Source organism: Podarcis vaucheri (assembly GCF_965113315.1).
Source record: "Podarcis vaucheri genome assembly, chromosome: 3".
NCBI lineage: Eukaryota > Metazoa > Chordata > Lepidosauria > Squamata > Lacertidae > Podarcis > Podarcis vaucheri.
In genome coordinates, this window is record NC_138761.1 from 112529744 (window position 1) to 112549400 (window position 19657).

At 42.7% G+C, this 19657-nt stretch overlaps 1 protein-coding gene across 12 annotated transcripts in view; it reads right to left on the reverse strand.

Moving 5' to 3' along the window:
* Positions 1 to 2788: 2788 nt before the first annotated feature.
* Positions 2789 to 19657, reverse strand: part of PLCB4 (phospholipase C beta 4) — a 211220-nt gene continuing 194351 nt past the window's right edge. For 10 of the 12 annotated variants that reach the window (XM_082215456.1, XM_082215459.1, XM_082215448.1 and 7 more), the window contains 8 exons: positions 18868 to 18983; positions 17146 to 17221; positions 15247 to 15422; positions 12844 to 12945; positions 10379 to 10436; positions 9353 to 9439; positions 6874 to 6910; positions 2789 to 4552 (listed from right to left, as the gene is read on the reverse strand). In XM_082215456.1, the coding sequence (XP_082071582.1) occupies positions 4464 to 4552; positions 6874 to 6910; positions 9353 to 9439; positions 10379 to 10436; positions 12844 to 12945; positions 15247 to 15422; positions 17146 to 17221; positions 18868 to 18983 (741 nt within the window). In that variant the 3' untranslated portion in view covers positions 2789 to 4463. The remainder of the gene's footprint in view (positions 4553 to 6873; positions 6911 to 9352; positions 9440 to 10378; positions 10437 to 12843; positions 12946 to 15246; positions 15423 to 17145; positions 17222 to 18867; positions 18984 to 19657) is intronic. The other 2 variants (XM_082215450.1, XM_082215449.1) reach the window with 1 other exon arrangement.

Consider the following 19657-nt stretch of genomic DNA (forward strand, 5'->3'; position numbering starts at 1 on the left):
CTTCCTGATTTCTGACTCTTCTGGTCATTTTTGCCATTTCAGCATAGTCCATTAACTTCATCTGTCATTCTTCTCTGGTAGGAACATTGTCTTCTTTAACAATGGGGGGAAATTTAAAACTTATCTTAAAGGCCATTGTAAACAGTTGAAATCGCTAGTAGGATTGGAATAACACTTGTAGTTTAAGGGTGAATTTTGGACACAATGGAGATGAAGAGATTTGAATCATCATAAAAGATGAAGGAAATGAATAAGCATAGGACCCACAAAGGGGAGGAGGGAAGTCCAAGAGATTCGTTGGAGTTTTGTTTTTATGATTTATGATTGATTATTTCTCTAAGATTTAAATTTGAAAAACCAAATAAATTTAAATAGGGAATTTTGCCTTTTGGGAGCAGGCTGGGGGATTTTAGGTTGATATTCGCACTAAACCCCAGTGCTCAGATGAGAAATACTACTACTGCTACTACTACTAATTATACTCCACCCATCTGGCTGAGTTTCTCCAGCCACTCTGGGCGGCTCCCAATCAAGTGTTAAAAACAATACAGCATTAAATATTAAAAACTTCCCTAAACAGGGCTGCCTTCAGATGTCTTTTAAAAATATGAAAGCTGCTTATTTCCTTGACATCTGATGGGAGGGTGTTTCACAGGGTGGGCGTCACTACTAAGAAGGCCCTCTGCCTGCTTCCCTGTAACCTCACTTCTCACAATGAAGGAACTGCCAGAAGGCCCTCGGCACTGGAGCTCAGTGTTCGGGCTGAATGATGGGGGTGGAGATGGTCCTTCAGGTATACAGCTTTCTGCCTGCTCTTTTAGCATGAAGGACAGCATTTCCATCAACCCTCACTCCCTACCATGATTCTTTCAAGTGTGGTGGTAAGGTTGGTTTGGAGCACAGTGGCAGGTGTGACTGATTTGTGTCTCTGAAACAGTCTCAATTTCATGGCCACCCTGCCCTGTCACCATCCCAATTTGTGGCAACAGACAGAGACAGTCAAGCAGGAGAGCTGGGAAATGTTAGAAGAAGGAGGGTGAGACTGCGGCAGGGCAGCCAGATGACACGCTGTCAGTGGAGAGCATTTCTGACCCCCCTTCTCTCAGAACTCAGCGTTCATTAAGAGTGCAGGGAAAAAGGACTCAGAGACATTTGACCACGAGTGGCCACCATAAAGGGGGATGCTGTTGCTAGGGAGCCAGTGTGGTGTAGTGGTTAAGAGCAGTAGAGTCATAATCTGGTGAACCGGGTTCGCGTCTCCACTCCTTCACATGCAGCTGCTGGGTGACCTTGGGCTACTCACACTTCTTTGAAGTCTCTCAGCCCCACTCATCTCATAGAGTGTTTGTTGTGGGGGAACAAGGGAAAGGAGATTGTTAGCCGCTTTGAGACTCTGTAGGGTAGTGATAAAGCGGGATATCAAATCCAAACTCTTCTTCTCTTCTTCTTCTAGGGAGGAGGGAGGAGGAGCCCAGTTTGGAGTAACGCCATTGTTAAGGCTTGCTGCGTTCTTTTGTCTCTCGCTATTATGATAGAATAAGCTCATTAAAAAGGACGCTACCTTGTTTTCTCTGCTCTCGCTGCAACCTGGGGAGGAATAGCTTTCCTGAAGCTTTGACATTATGTGAACAGAGGTGTCAATTATTCCTCTGGGGGAGTGTGCCTACATTAGGGCAGGGCGATACCTGGTTTCCAACATTGCGATATATCACCAGCTAAACATTGCAATATACTGATATATCACAATGTCTGAAATAAGGATGGCGCTATGTAGAGGCATTGGCTGGCCCACATCATTTTGGCACAGCACACACACACATATCATGATTCACAATATATTGCCAAGTTAAAAAATGTGAAACTGATATCATTTCAAACCAGTTTTGGGGGATAATTGATATACTACCCAGCCCTAACCTACATGTGAGTATATGAGAGTGGGAAAGAGTGCTGCATGTCTGCATTTGAGGTGAATGAGCATGCATATTGTCAGTTTGGATTTCTTAGTGCAGAAAGTATTGATCTGATGTGCAGAGATCTTTCCTATTCTAATTCAAGAGGGTTCTGGAAGCTTCTCTGTGTGAAAGAAACAGGCAGAAGGTTCATGTTATTTGGGTTATACTTTCAGAGAAACTGAGTACAGCTGGTTTGAACTGGTTCTGTTATCTCTTCTGTCAAGGTCATGCGGACTATAAAAATAGGCCAGAAGGAGCCTGGCTTTCACCCTTTCACTTTCTATCTCTTTTCCTTCTGGTCTGGTGTTCTGTACATAGGATGCTTAGTGTTAAGGTTTAGACTTATTTTAAGTGTAAGTGAAGTCTGCTGCAACTGGATTTCTTATGGACAGTGCCAATCCTGAATGTATTGGATTTGTGACCATGATGCTCATTTGCCTTTAGTAGCAGTAAAGCTCTGCTGGATGAAATAGAATTGCTGCTGGTCTATTTTTGGGGAATCCTGCAAAGTGTTTAAGTTTTTACTCTGCTAACTATACGTTGGAGTTCTGCTCTGGATCAATATTGAGTAGAATTTCCCCAGTGATACCGCTGCCAGCCAGTCTGGGATGCCCAGTACATTAGCCATGCCCCCTGCTGGCACTTGGCTCTCAGAGGTGTGGGTGACTCTCAATGCAGCCCTTAGCCCTAAAATGGGTTTCCCACGTCTGCAACAGAAGGCGAAGCTGACTAGATCAATACGTTTCTTCTCTGGAGCAACTTTACAGAATTATACCCTAGGCAGTCTGTGAACATAAGAAGAATTTTATTCATGCTACCGTAGACTCCATTGGTATTTTTCAAAATTTTATTAGAGAACCTGAAAGTTATTATCTCGGGACAGTTACATCATTATGTCATTTTTAAAGGAGTACGTAGAATCAGTTTGTACAAGCATATACAACAACATGATTGGTATTCAGCGTTACTGAAATCAGTTGTCTGATTTGTTCTAAACTACCAGCTTCCCACAGTCTCTTATGTTGACAATTCCAAGCAGAAGGCTGGCATGCATTGTAACTACAGCGGGCTTTGAGAACATGCGCGTTAATACTGTAGCAAATTGTTTGGAGATATATATATATATATAACAGACATAAAAAGGGTTATTCCTGATATGAAAGTCTGAAAATCTGCATAAATATATTGTGTAAAATTAAATTAATATACTTTCTTTTTTCAACTAGAACTTGAAGTATTAAGAATGCCCACATAATTCATATACACATATATTTATATATATATACCCCTATGTTTCGTTAGTTATTCAAATATTCTGTCTCATAATCATACACAGACTCTATTTGTTTACCAGTAAGAGAATAACTGGGCGGTCATACAACAGTCACTGAAAAAATTGGGTGTCTGGACCACATGCACACAGGTTTTTGTTTACTACTGCCGACAATGTCGAAACAGGAACGTGATCTTCTACAATAGTGTGATTGCATGTGTATAAATACTCTACATTTTCACAGTTACAAATTCTCCCTACCCCCCAAAAACAGCTATTTAACAAAACTTAAGATACAGTGAGCTGTAGTATTGGGGGCCTGGTAACAAATGGATCAATATGCAACTGTTAAGTAGGATGTAAACGTTTGTTAAAGTGCCTACGATACAGTTCCTTTACTTTTTGTCATAATAAGTAGATTTGGCACAAAGACTGGTTTCTTTTTGCCACTTGGCAATCCTTTCAGCAGCATTGTACAAAACAGTAGCTTCAACCAGACAAGACCAACCTGATACAGCACTTCTTGATGACGTAATTCTGAATACAGGAAAAAGAACAGGGATAGATTTTATACTGCATGTTTACCTTCTCTACTAACTTTAGAGAGGGTGGTTTCTTAATACATTGTTTTAATTTGCACCATCATTAAATCTGGTAGTTCTAGATTGTCTTTACAGTAAAAAGAAAAACCCCAGAGACAGTTTTCTTTAAGCTATGGTGTCAAATTTATTGCAATTTACTCGGGGGGGGGGGGGGAGGGAACCCAGTGCCCCTTTTCAAAGGCTCTTGGGTCAGGATGCTGCGAGGTCCTGGGAACTCCTGATTTTCTCAAAAGCAAAAGAATCCCAGGCAAAGTGTGATATAAAATATCAATATAAGTTAATAATAGACAAGTGCAAATTATTATAAAATAATAATTAATGTTTTGCTGTATTAGACTGGTCTGATCCTGTAGCCCTGACACACACACACACACACACACACACACACACACCCTTGTTCAAAGGGGAGCATTTTTCTTCTGAACTGGACAGAATTTAAAAATCTTCTCTTTTTTTAGAAGCGTCGTCAATTGCTAAAAATAAAATACAGTACTCCAAATGTTACAAAAATTCTAAGTTCTTCATCAGTGATTCCCAGCTACGCTTGCTTGACACTAAGTAGAAGAGACACCGCATTCCAATATATAGTGAGTTGGCTTTGCAAATACAAAACATACGGGGGTTTTGCAGACTTCAGTTTGTGTGTTGGAGCATTATACCACTGTTGCTGGCCTGCGGTCCATCTCTGCTTCTAGCTTCACCATCTGCTGCATCTCCTTCGCCTGCAAACCAGGACAATTGTGCAGTTATAACAGGACAGAACACAGTGGTGGGGCGGAGGGGGAGAAGAGACTATGCATCCGAGTACCACTTTCAGAGTGTGATTCCAGGCTGATTTGGGTGTTATTGCAATAGGGATAAATGTACAGAGCTAACCTTCAACTCAAGGTAAATAAAGAATCATAGAATTGAAGCTCTTCTTCGTAATGCAACTTGTTTGTGTGTGAGTGTGCCTTAGAGTTTCTATGCATGCGAGGAATAACTGAATAAACGAGGGCTGTTTTCTATTTGCATGCACACCAGATAAACATAATTCTCCACTAACCAAATTCAAATATAAAAGCGAGGGACAGATGCTATTGCTATGCTTCTCTATGGAAACCACTGGATTTTTTAGAAACCTAAAAATCTGAGCAACACAAGCATGAAAGGGCATTGCATCTCCTTCCTTCTTTCTTTCAAGTACTGTATTTAAGTCAGACATTAATGGGCAAAAATCATAGGTGAAAATGTGGAAACATAATGTATGGCTCAGCAAGTACAACCTCTTTTGAAATGCTGACCTATATATGTATATTTCAACATCTGGGATGTTCCAGATGAAATTCAGTTACCTGTTGCCTTCCTCAAACCATCTTTAAATGACTAACCATGGCTTTAGGGACTGTTTGAAGATGGACTATATTCTCATAAGTTAACAACGGGGAAGCAAAATATTCAGGAGTCTAAAAGCGAAGCCTTAGTCATGATGGGAGACAAAATTTGGGAAAGCCTAATTCAGTCATTTTATGTTGAGAAAAGGGACACAAAACAGACCTTTAGATATATTATTGACTAACTAAATAAGAATAATGTTTGCCACACTGAAAAACTTAACAGCAAAAGATTATAGATGCAAATGAAGATGAATTCTTATCAAAAGAAATTCCAGAGAATGTGATCTCATTCTGCCTACTTTTTTCAGGAATGTGTAGTAGAGTTGTAATTGTTATGTACTTGGCACTGCATGAATTTAGAGGGGGAAAGGGTTTAAAATGTGGCGGCATCTTGCATCATTCATGATCATGAGTTTAATAGGAAATGTGGCTATCTAATTTCATCTACAAAATTCATGATAATGCAAGAACACCTTATGGACAAATTCAGGAAGTAAAGGTGGACTGATCAAAGTTTTTCAAATCCAACATTTTGTCAAATGAAGTTATCTTTTATAGAGGAAACCTACTTGTTGATTCATTTTGAATGACTTATCACATACAAAAGGCATGGTCTCACATTATATTAATTATAGTTTGACCTGTAGTGCTTCTGAAACAATGAAAACAGTGGGTTGTTCTGAAACATTGTCTTTGTTATGCAAATGACACATCTCAGCGATTGCATCTATAAATGGTACCCAAATTTGTATTATCTGGTACAGCTCACAATGATTGTGAATTTGTCCAATGCTTGTAAACTTGTCAAACTCACAATGCTTGGCTAGATTATGAGCTGAACACCATTCACCCTATAATTTCTTCTCCAGTTCTGGGTATTAAACAAGATTCTGCGCATGTATGGTCAACACTCACCAGACTCTTGGTTCTTGTTGGGTGTTGAGAAACTATGGGAACTTTTTTTTTAAAAAAATAGCATGTTTTCCAAAACAATACCATGCCATAAAGGTAAAGGGACCCCTGACCATTAGGTCCAGTCATGGCCGACTCTGGGGTTGCGGCGCTCATCTTGCTTTATTGGCCGAGGGAGCCGGCGTACAGCTTCCGGGTCATGTGGCCAGCATGACTAAGCCGCTTCTGGCGAACCAGAGCAGCACACGGAAATGCTGTTTACCTTCCCGCTGGAGCGGTACCTATTTATCTACTTGCATTTTTGGCGTGCTTTCGAACTGCTAGGTTGGCAGGAGCAGGGACCAAGCAGCGGAAGCTCACCCCGTTGCGGGGATTCAAACTTTTTTAAAAAATAGCATATGTTTTCCAAAACAATACCATGCCATATGAACTACTAAACTGGGGAATGGCCTAGCTAAGTTCAATCTGTGTCGATTGAAATGGCAACCATGCATGAGGTACCAACAGAACTACAGTTTCCAGGGCAATACATATGTCCACAGCACATCGGTGCACATGTGCCAACATTATGAGCTAAGAAAGAACTCTTGGGAAATGGACAAGCTTTCCAAGCTTATTCCAAATCAAGCCAAAGGTAGCTCATCCATCACTAATTAGATCTACATACAAATAAAAAGAGTCTCAGTGAAAAATGATTTATTTTAGAAGGAAAGCACACTGAATGTAGTAGCTAGCTCAGTACTGATCAATCCTACCTTGAGTTTGAGAGACTGCATGGCAGGATTTCAAAAGCTGTTTGCACAAAAAATAATAATGTCAAAATTGAGAAATACAACCAGGCAAATAAAAGGAATGACAGCTGAGATGAGAACGACAAACAAATGCAAGGAAAATAAATGCAAATATATACATATATAAAAAACATTTTCTTTTTGTTTCTGCTTTCATCTGCACGTCTCCATTTTCCTCTGGTAACGAAGGTTACAGCAAGATTTTCACAAAATGCTCCTTACCATGTCTACTCAGAAGAAAGTCCCACTTAGCTCAGTAGACTGAGTCCCAGGTATGCAGGTAACAAGACTACAGCCTAAGTGAGTTCTAGATGTATTTTAATGTATTTTTAATCTCCTGTTGGAAGCTGCCCACAGTGGCTGGGGAAACCCAGCCAGATGGGCGGGGTATAAGTTGTTGTTGTTGTTGTTGTTATTATTATTATTATTATGGAGCCCAACTTTTCAAATCAAGTGGGCTGCAAGAATACTTTGACACAGAAACTGTCATGCTGGCGGTGGGGTCCTAGAGCCCTTCCACCTTCTTCCCAAAGCTGGGAAAACGATGACTAGGCTTTGGGAAGGAGGCAGGAAGACTCAAGGACTCCGTCAAAGCCCTCACACCTCCTTCCCAAAGCCCAGCACCTTGCTTACCCAGCTTTGGGAAGGCAGTGTGAGGGCTGTGGTCAAATTTTGCTGAGGGCCACCAAAATTCCTCTAGGGCCACGCATTGGACCACTCTGCTCTAGAGGATATCTGGATTTAAGTTTCATTAGGCCTCTGAGGCTGGGAATGCCAAAGGGGAGAGGAGCTGGTAGGGTCACTGTGTACACCAGGCTTCCTCAACCTCGGCCCTCCAGATGTTTTGAAACAATTCCCATCATCCCTGACCACTGGTCCTGCTAGCTAGGGATCATGGGAGTTGTAGGCCAAAAACGTCTGGAGGGCTGAGGTTGAGGAAGCCTGGTATAGACCCTCCCAGTCTCAACTTGGTGCATGAAGGAACGCTCAGAAGAGGGTGCTCTTTTTGCAGGGACTACAGGACTTTGAAAGGCTTACCAACATGCCCCCCCAAAAAAAAGGGGAAGCACCTATGGAAAGACACAGGTTTCTGGCTTTGCTCTTGCAAGTTTTGTGCTTATTGAAAGTGAAATAAAACCTAGCGGAATGAGAGAAAATAAACTGGAAAACGAAACCATTTCAAAACAGAATTTTGAAAGCGTCAATCCTAAATCTTCCAGCACTAAGACTATTAAAATAAATATGATCTGCATTAACAGGTGGGACTGAAGGTGACAGTGTATGACACAGTAAAAACACTAGGGCTGGCGCCCAATTCAAGAAATCCTAATCAGGTGTTTTAGTTATATTCTCTGCATTGATCTGACTAAATTCAAATCCACTTGCAAATGGAGAAAAAGTACAGCCGTACCTTGTAAGTCAAATGCAATCTGTTCTGGAAGTCCGTTTGACTTCCAAAACGTTCAAAAACCAAAGCGCGGCTTCTGATTGGCTGCAGGAAGGTCCTGCAGCCGACTGGAAACTGCGGAAGCCCCATCAGATGTTTGGCCTCCAAAAATAATTTGCAAACCAGAACACTCACTTCCGGGTTTGCAGCGTTTGCGAGCCAAAAAGTTCGAGAACTAAGCTGTTTGAAAACCAAGGTATGACTGTACCTTTATTTTTTTATGAGGCACGCAGGTATTATAAGAGGCAGTCCCTGCTATGTGAACAGAAGGGGAAATATGCCTCTTTTAAGATGGAGCCTGCCACCATTCATTTTTCTGAGTACAATGGTACCTTGTGTTGCGTAAACTCCAGGTTACGGAATCTTCGGGTTACGGCCGCAGCAAACCCGGAAGTATACACTTCCAGGTTTCGCCATGTGCGCATGCGCAGAAGCACTCAATCGCACCGTGTGTGTGCGCAGAAGGGCGCCTCCGGTTACGAAGTTTTTGAGATACGTCTGGGCCTCCAGAATGGATCCCGTTCGTAACCAAAGGTACCACTGTACTTCAACTAAAAACAATATACACAAAATACACAGACACACGCATATCAAATAAAGCACCGTATTTTTCGCTCTATAAGATGCACCAGACCACAAGACGCACCTAGTTTTTGGAGGAGGAAAACAAGAAAAAAAATATTCTGAATCTCAGAACCCAGAACAACAAGAGGGATCGCTGCGCAGTGAAAGCAGCGATCCCTCTTGCTGTTCTGACTTCTGGGATAGCTGTGCAGCCTGCATTCACTCCATAAGACGCACACACATTTCTCCTTACTTTTTAGGAGGGAAAAAGTGAGTCTTATAGAGCAAAAAATACGGTATTTTTAGAAATATATATTCTGGGGCACAACTTAGTCAATCATGTATTTTTGATCAGTTACTCCAATAACCAATTCTGTAACTAAACGCTTCACACACACCCCACTTGCTTTTCATAGGCCATTGCACAATTACCTGCTCATTTTGTTTCTCCAGAATTTCTAGATGCTCAAGTTGAACTTTCTTCAGCTGGTCCATTTCCTTTGATTGCTTCATTGCCAGCTGTAAACAAAAACAGGCAAACGCAAAAACGAAACATCAGAATTTTCTAAGGGGCTGTTTGGACTATTAAAAGTAGTAGCCACTCTCCTAAAACTTTGTGGAGGGGTAGATCCTTACTGCTATGGTGTACATAATGAAGGAACTGGGTGTCTTTGTGCCAAAAGCAAAGGCTGGTTCTTTGGAACTTCTGATATATCATTTGCCACACTCCCTTCTTTATGATTTTCCCTATCAAGAGGGAATTGAAGAGGTGTGAAGTTCAGATGTTGTACAGAGGGTATGTTGGTAGGTTATTGTTATTACTATTATTATCATCATCACTACTACTACTATTATCACTACTACTACTACTTTTACTATTATTGAAAAACAGTACAACAACCGGGTATACATTTAAGAACAACACAAACTGAATACCTAAAGCAGAGACCAACTAGTGAGAAAAGCTTGCCAGAAGAGACTATCAGAACATTGTGGCAAGAGTGCCAGCCCTCTTCCCTCCCCAATGCAACCAAGTGAGAACCGTGAGATGTCTTTGCTCACAGCGATGTCAAGCAAGGTCAACTCTGATAGGCTATAAGGGAAAGCAAGATGTCGGGGGGGGGAAGCAAGACCCTGCTTCCCCATCCCCTTTTAAGGAGAAGCAGAGATGGGGAACACTGGATACAAACTGCAACACAAACATGTACGAAGAAGATACCACTTAAAATGGGAAGGGTTTTCTTTTTTATTGTGGGTGAAAGTTTGGTATAACGCTACCCTTCCAATTAATTACTCAGGTGGCAAATTGAAACAACAGTGTACTTAGACTTACTGTGAAGTTTCAAATAAGCAAACAGGTGAGTTTTTGAGAAGTGTGAGGATATCTATTAAAAGGAGAGACTCTTTGAAGAGTATGATGCAGATGTTTTTGGATATGTGAACTAATTAGCTACTTACTCGCTTTCTCTCCTCCAGAAACTTCTTTGTGTTGCTGCTGTTCAGTTCCCTGACACGCCTATAAAAGACATTTCTAACATTGTAGAATCTGTTTGTTTTTAACAAATAAACATCAGTGAGAAGAGGGTGTTCAAACTAATGGTGGTGCAAGCAGCTCAAGTAAATTTTTTGTTAATCACAGGGATTTGGAGCTTCCAGGTTGAAGTTCCCAAGTGTTGACAGAAGGATGAGAATGATGGGGCAACTTGTGGTTTTAGGAGGGTGACCAGATGCAAAATAGGACAGGGCTCCTGAACCTTTTATCAGCTGTATAGAAGGGAGTTTAAAAGCTGCAGCTTGTAAGTCCTACACAACATAAAAAAGTACAGGACCCTTGACATCTTTTCTCACCTCGTCACCCTAGGTTAGTTTTTAGCAACGTTCAAAATTGAGAAGTTAGCAGTTAAGAGAATGAGATTAGAATTCCTTTAGGGACATACATGAAGCCCCATAAAATGGAGAATTTCCACCCATTAACTCCTTCACTAGCGGCAACACATTTGGCCCAGGAAATTATTGTCTTGATATGGAGAAACACATGTTTGAATGCTGCTCCAGGCAACATGATTAGCTAACACGGTGCCATCCAAAGGGTGTTGGACTACAACTCCTATCATCCCTGAGACGTAAGTGGCGCTGTGGTCTAAACCACTTGAGCCTCTTGGGCTTGCCGATCAGAAGGTCAGCGCTTCGAATCCCCACAATGGGGTGAGCTCCTGTTGCTCTATCCCAGCTCCTGCCAACCAAGCAGTTCGAAAGCACACCAGTGCAAGTAGATAAATAGGTACCGCTGTGGCGGGAAGGTAAACGGTGTTTCCATGCGCTCTGGTTTCCATCCATTGCACCAGAACTGGCCACATGACCTGGAAAGCTGTCTGTGGAGAAACGCTGGTTCCCTCGGCCTGAAGCGAGATGAGCACCACAACCCCATAGTCGCCTTTGATTGGACTTAACCGTCCAGGGGTCCTTTACCTTTTACCTATCACCCTTAGACATTGGCCATGCTAGCAGGGGCTGATGGGAGTCCAACAGCCTTTGGAAGGCAAAACATTGGCTATACCTGTTGGGAAAAAGCACCAATGCAAAACCCAGCTGCAGGTAGCTGGAATGCAAAACAGGATGTTGTGGTTTGCAATTGTACTGTTGGGAAAAAGGAGGAGTCTATTCTCTGTACTGAGCACCGGATGTTAGCTCAGAGTGTCATCTGACCTGTGCTGGAAGTACAGGGGCGGAGTTGTGACTCTTCTGATGGAGTCTGAAGGGAGCAGTCGCGTTTCTATGTACTGCTGAATGACAGGAATAAAACATGTAAATAGGACTCCTGTCTGTCTCATTTCCCCTCCCTGGGGGGAAAACAAGGAGAGAGAAGCAGAGGGTGTGTTCTCCTCACGTCTAATGAGGAGAATCGCCAGTTTACGACCTAGCCTGCCGGGAGTAGCAGACGGAGGGTAAACAAAGTATCTCACTCAATTGCCTCAGGGGAGGCCAGGTACCTCTGACTGTGAGCTGAGATACTGGGCTAGAGTGTTGGGTTTAGATCTGGGGACATTTGCTCAATCAGTTGCGAAATTTACTGGGATGCTTTGAACACCATGCTCCAGGTTCAAATATCTACCAAGTCATGGTCTTGGTAGCCTTGCCATCCTGGGCTCCTTTGGGAGGAAGGGGGGGAGATACACTAAATAAACAAATAAAACCAATTACTATCTCTCTGCCTAGCTCACGGGCTTGTTGTGAAGAGGGAGACATGGGATAGAACACATAAATAATTAATAAATAAAACCTCTTTTGCGGGCTTTCTGGAGATAAGATATCACCCTTGGAAGAAGAATGGGATTTAATCATAAGACAATAAACAACATGTTCTCCATATATGGCTTTAAAGCCCCAGGAGGTACTCTCCTGAAGAATGGGGACAAGTGACCTGTTTCCTAGGGCGGACTCAACAAAAGGGTAAGGCAACTTGCTGCTTGCACATTCCTGTAGACACACCATCAGGAATTACAGTAATAACAGAATGTTGTAATGAAAGGGGGATGGCCATGGAATTATAAACAGAACATTTTTTGCCCTCACAGAACAGCCCATATTACATCAGTCACAACATTTCCCCCTCATCTCCTGTTATCGGGTATCCTCCATCAAACAATTTATTTGCCCCACTCACTTTGTTGTCAATTTGGTTTCCTGTGCGACTCCTGATATTCTGAGGACACCAATATCTGTGCTCAAAGTGATTTATCTGCTTACGTGCACACAGGAAGCTAATGTTTCTGTACCTGCATTCCAAATAAGTTCTCAAAAAAGCTCAGCAAGTGAATCATGTAGAGACAACTTTCTTAAAATTATGAAGTTGGAAATGCAAATTTTAACAGACTGGTCTGTGAGAATTTATCCTATATACAGCAATAGGATGAAGTACTTACCTCTCTCTTTCTGCTTTGTTTTTGATAGATTTATCTTGGCTTATGGCTTTACTATTTTCCATGGAAATTTTTGCTTGGTTGGCACGCATTTCTTTGCTTTCCCTAATAAAATGATAAAGGCAAAATCATGACAAAAAGCCTACAGTCTTATAACACTTTCTTGGGAATAAACTCCACTAAGCACAATGGGGCTTACTTCTGAACAGACATACATAGGATTGTTCTGACAAACTTTCAGGCTGAAGTTTTATACCCATTTACCCAGGCGGAAAGGGACGCGGGTGGTGCTGTGGGTTAAACCACGGAGCCTAGGACTTGCCGATCAGAAGGTCAGCAGTTCGAATCCCCACAACAGGGTGAGCTCCCGTTGCTTGGTCCCTGCTCCTGCCAACCTAGCAGTTCAAAAGCATGTCAAAGTGCAAGTAGATAAATAGGTACCGCTCTGGTGGGAAGGTAAACAGTGTTTCCGTGCGCTGCTCTGGTTCGCCAGAAGCAGCTTAGTCATGCTGGCCATATGTCCCGGAAGCTGTACGCCGGCTCCCTCGGCCAATAAAGCGAGATGAGCGCCGCAACCCCAGAGTCAGCCATGACTGGACCTAATGGTCAGGGATTCCTTTACCTTTACCTTACCCAGGCGGAAACTCCATTAAACTCATAGTGACTGTCTTCTAACAAGATCTGCATTTAAGACTGATTTTTTTTGTGGGGGAGGGGGGTACTTAGCTATATCAAAAGAACCAGAATGCCATGTTCAGTCTCTTTAAGGCTTGCCACCACAAAAAGGCCAATTTCTCCAGTGGCCTCTCCTCGCCAGAAGTTAGCAAAACACCAAGCCAGGTGGGCTGTGAGATATCTCCATCTCATAGAATCATGAGGAATGCCCTCCCTTCAGATATCAAGGAAATAATGTTTTTAATGTCTGATGTTTTTTCGCGTTTGTACTATTCTCCTGGGAGCTGCCATTCAACCATTCAACCTCTGGTTAAAAACCTCCAAGGAAGGAGAGACCATCTCCCAAAGGAGACTGTTCCACTGTCAAACAGCTCTTATGTCAGACATTTTTTCCAGATGTTTAGCTGGAATCTCCTTTCTTGAAACTTGAAGCCATTGCTTCAAGCCTTACCATCCAGAGCAGGAGAAAACAAGCTTTTGTCCTCTTCCATGTGACAGCCCTTGAGATATTTAAAGTTGGCTATCCTATCTCCTCTCTCTGTCTCCTCTTTTCCAGGATAAACATACCCAGCTCCTTCAACTGTTCCCCTATAAGGTTTGGTTTCCAGACTTGGTTTTAAGGCTTGGTTTCCAGATCAAGGGCTTTTCATCATAACTTACCAGAATTCTATAAATCAGGAACAGTGAGCCTGTGAGTCAATCTTGACCTGTCAAAGGGTCCAATTTGGCCTACAACGCCATTTTCCCCAAACCACATCACCTGTCCATCACTTGAAGTCGCTGGTTAATGGGTGGGAGGACAGGGTTTAATCCTGCACCAGCTCCACACTATTCCCACGGAACATTAAGGATATAGAAAAATCACAGACCAACCCTAAAAGTTGCTGTGAGGAAGAACTCAAAGCAGATGAACTAATGGTTTCAATGCCTGGCCAAATTTGCCAATGCTCTAGAGCAGACTTCATGGGATGTAGGAAGAAAAGGAGGAATGAGGAGCTATGTTAAATGAGTGGAGGCCTGCTATAATGGATTTCACCCCTTTATCTGCAACTGTGTGTGCATTCATGTGTGAGTGTACATGCAAACAAATCCATAACTGAAAATATCATGGAAAAATGTCTACAAATTAAAGAAGTATAATCTGAGGGTTGTAGATGTTTGATAAAAATCAGACAACTCATTAGAGCAGTGAATTGCTAACATGCATCTTCTTTTCTATTTTATTAAGGACAAATTCCATTCTTGGATTAGCTTAGTGTCATTAATGCTTCATCACTTGCACAGTCGTTACAAGAGGCTACTAAATGAATTAGCTGCACGAATATTCATGAAAGATATTTCAGAGAAGTTTTCAGGTTCCAAGATTTGGGTTGGGAAGAGCTTAATTGCAGAAGCAGAGTACCAAACTGAATGTCAAATTTCATTAGCAACTCCCTGAAACAATAAATCCAAGAAAACAGAGGGTGTTTGATTCTCCTCCACCATGGTACAACAAGAAATACTACTTTTAAAGCTGATTCTGAACAAGGCAGTTTTTCTTCAACCTCTACTGACATAAAAAAGTAGTTTATTCAGTGCTCACAGTCTGCCAGGTTGCTTATATAAAACCGCATTGTGAAGTCTGCACAGGATTGCTTCCTGCTATGGTGTTGCAGTTTTGTAAAATGAACCAAATCAGCTCCCAGGCTCGGAGGCCTCCTCTGTCTGAATGGGAAGCACCAACATGCTTACCTGTCATGTGAAAGCTTCAATTGCTGAGTCTGCTGCTCATGAGCATTAATTAGCAGCTTCTTTAGTAACTCGCACTGCTGGCTCAGGTGGAAATCACGCATCTCTTGCTCTTCGGCACTGTGGGTGTTGATCATCTCGGACCACTCTTTTGTGTGCTGTGCCACAATTTCTTTTACCTTTTAGCAAAAGAGGACTGCGTCAGGCAGGCTGTCAAGAGGACTATTCTGCAGGTGGTTTTGGAAACCATTAGCATAAATATGCATGCAAAAAAGGAGTCGCACAACATAAATCAGACGTTGCCATGCAACTACTGTGTATTATCAAGACAAGAAGCACCCCCCCAAAAAAAATCCCCACACCTATTATATGATGCAGTGTGAATGTAGCCACAGATTACAGGTAGAATAGGGACGTGGATGGCACTGTGGTCTAAACCACTGAGCCTCTTCGGCTTGCTGACTGGAAGGTCAGCAGTTCAAATCCCCACGATAGGATGAGCTCCCATTGCTCTGTCCCAGCTCCTGCCAACCTAGCAGTTCGAAAGCACACCAGTGCAAGTAGATAAATAGGTACTGCTGCGGCAGGAAGGTAAACAGCATTTCCGTGTGCTCTGGTTTCTGTCACTGTGTTCTGTTGCACCAGAAGCAGTTTAGTCATGCTGGCCACATGACCCAGAAAGCTGTCTGTGGACAAACACCAGCTCCCTCAGTCTGAAAGCGAGATGACCACCGCAACCCCATAGTCACCTTTGACTGTAACTGTCCAGGGGTCCTTTACCTTTTTACCCTTTTAGGATAGTCTAGCAAGGTATCTATATTTCTAAGGATGTAAATACTTTGTAATGCTTCCTTCCACAATGAGTTTATCTAAAAAACTATTATTATCCAAAGGTGTTTCTCCTTCCCTCTCCCCAGCTTCTGCTTATGCAAAGCGGAGAAGTCAATTTCATCAATCCTCTCCTACCCAATGCTCTCCAAAAATCCACTACTGAGACGGTGGGTTCAGTAAAAACCAGATGCCTCAAACAGCAGGAGAGGAAGCATTTTCTTCTTGCACAAAGCCACCACCAGAACCCTGCATTTATGAGTACTCGACAATTTTAAAGCTGCTGGTTTCTTATCAATTCGGAAAGAACCCAACGGGTATCCCTGCATGGCTTATGCCTCTAATATTCACAGGGATGAAAAACAAACACTAAAACCCTTGTTAAGAGTGCCATGGGTCCCGAGTTACCCTACATTCAAAGAAAGGACTCAAAGCCAATGGAGGCTTCCATTAGTGGAAAGGAGATTTTTGCCAACTCCTTTTTCACCCAGCAGAACACAGTTTCCCCTCCTACGCTGCATAGGAGGGCATTCCACAACCCCGTCACAGATTTTCAGAAGCCACAGAGGGCTGCAAGGGGCAGGGAGGCAATAAGTGTGAACGATCTCCTCCTCTTTTCTGGAAGTATCCCCTTCAGCTACTGACAAGTCAGGATCCAAGTCAACGCAAGGACATTTTAAAGCAAAAACCCACCGAAATTCTACTCAGAGCACTTGCACAAACCTCTTTAGGAAGGTTCCTCCTTAAGAGGTTTGCAGAACAACCATCAGAAGAAATGGGATACCTTAAAACTGGTGACTCCTAAGGGAAGAAAGAATCCATTTGCCTTATGATATCCTTCCTCCCAAGTTCCCCCAATGGAAAGGAGAAGCAGCCTAGACCACAGAAGGGTTGGAAGCTACTCAATTCCATAAAACTTGTGGCTTGTTTCACCCAACTCTGAGTGGACCTCCAGTCTTTCTTTCAGCTCCTTGCTGCAGGAGCACGTTCTCTGCTGCTTCTGGGAGCACTTATCTACCCAGAAGACCTTCACGTGATAGAATGCACTGTCAAAATGCCCAGTTCTTCTCTTACCTTAGATTTGTGATCTGATGTTAGTATCTGAATTTTATCTTCTATTTCTTTCTTCACCTCAAGGCAATTATTTCCTCTAGAAAAAACCGGACAAGTAGGGAAATGTCAAGACAAGAGCCACGTATCAAAACATCCTAGTCAACTGTGGAAAACAAGCAAATATCAAAGCATATCTGAATAATATTATTCCTTTTCACTCACCAGCCATACTTCATATGTTGTTGGCTTACTGGCCTATAAGGCTGCAATCCCAGCTCCTGCCCATGGGTTTGTCAGAGGCGCCATCACATCTGCAGTTTGGATGTTCACAGTGGTTGCAGAAGAAGGAAGGGGAGGAGGACCACTAGGCTACACTGTCAGGGCAATTGCTAGTAGGCCTAACCATGTCAGCTGAGAAGTATGCCCTACTGAATTCAATGGGGCTTACTCCCAGGTAAGTGGAGTTAAGATTGTGGCCATGCTTTGTACACACATCGTGTTTATCTGCTCCACCAGTCAGAAAGGGACACCCAGAATTTTTAGAGAGGACATGGAAGAAGTCTGACTACACATTACAGTATTATTATTTTGTGTGTGTGTGTAAGAGAGACTGAACATGATACAGAGTTTTTATTTTCAATTCTAATCTCATATTTTTGTCATAGACTCAGAGTTAAAAGGGACCCTGAGGATTATCTCGTCCAACCCCTGCAATACAGGAATATGCAGCTGTCCCATATGGGGATCGAACCTGCAACCTTGGCAATATCAACACCATGCTCTAGCCAACTGAGCTATTCCAGCTGACATTTGCTTGAGTGCGCTATCTAAGTGACAATTAGGCCACATGAGACACTACGGTGACTAGATGGAGGTAGCGGCTGTGCAGCTCCTCAAAAAATCTAACAAACTACATGTAACATTCATGTTGTGAGTTTCAGCAAGCAAAGGGGAACAGGGGAAGGGGAACTTGTACAATAGAAAAGAAGGGCAAAAGTGGAAGGTAAGAAGCCCACCAGCAGTGGAATTGCAAGTCTATTCCAAAACTGTCTCTGGGTTCAATTGCAATCTCTGATACAGAATCAAAATGGCTGCCCCCAATTCAGTGGAAGTGGAGAACTGGGAAGAGCAATTTCATTATTGCTGCAGTCAGCATTTGTTCTGAATTGGAAATTTGTGTTTGTGGATTTGTACATTTAATTCCTCTTGCTGTCGTACAACCACAAAGTTCTAATAGCAAGGCTTTGGGTGTACAAAATTTAAAATGTTTTTATAGAGAATCAAGTGGTTTTGAGTTTCTCTCCTTCCTCCACACAATTATGCAGCTGCAATCTGAAGTGCTACAGCCCAGATTGGCTTGAGCATCTCAGTGACAACTAGGCCTAAAAAATGGAGGCTGGAGACAAGGAGATGGCACCATCCCTGGAGCCTTCTACTGAAGGCAACTGTTCCATGTCCTCATTGGGGTAGCGCAGCCCTCTAAAAGTTGTAATGACTATTCTGGGAACAAGCCTTGCATCAATGAGCATCTCAAGGGCCTTATGCCCCAAGCCAAACTAGCATGCCTCATTCTCAGCTTCCAACTTCCCGTACCAAACTCCCTACACAGATATAGCTTAAGCTGCCAATGGAGCAAAAGGATAGAATCATTAATACACTTAGGTATCTAACTTCATCAGGCTCTCCAATGCAGAAGATACATCCTAAAAATGAACAAGCACCAACATTTCCAAAAGACCTTACCCCTTTTTCTTGATTGCCTTCTCGAGGATTTTCTCATAAGCTAACTTTTCTTTGTCATAATGTGCTACTATTTTGTCAACTTGCGTGCAATGTAACTTCTGCATGACACAATGTTCCTGCAGCAGGAAAAAAAAATGGCATGTTAGGCTGGAGTTTGGGTTATTAGGCATTTATGTGTGTATCACAGGATATAAATATGAAGGTCAGAAAAACCCCACTCCTGGTTCAAGGTAAAGGTAAAGGGACCCCTGACCATTAGGCCCAGTCGTGGCCGACTCTGGGGTTGCGGCACTCATCTCGCTTTATTGGTTGAGGGAGCTGGCGTACAGCTTCCGGGTCATGTGGCCAGCATGACTAAGCTGCTTCTGGCGAACCAGAGCAGCGCACGGAAATGCCATTTACCTTCCAGCCGGAGTGGTACCTATTTATCTACTTGCACTTTGACGTGCTTTTGAACTGCTAGGTTGGCAGGAGCAGGGAACGAGCAAAGGGAGCTCACCCCGTCACGGGGATTCGAACTGCCGGCCTTCTGATCAGCAAGCCCTAGGCTCTGTGGTTTAGACCACAGCACCACCCGCGTCCCACTCCTGGTTCTAGGCACTATTATATTTGATGGTGTTTGGACACTGCATGAATACCTTTTCTTTTTATTTCACCAGACATTTGGTGCCATAGCTCTAATGCTCTATTATAATCAGACCTGTTACTAAGCCCATCTATGTGTAAATAACTTCCTCTGTGTAGCCCTGCCCTCATATTCCTTCCCTTTCTCTCCTTTTCCTCTTGTAGT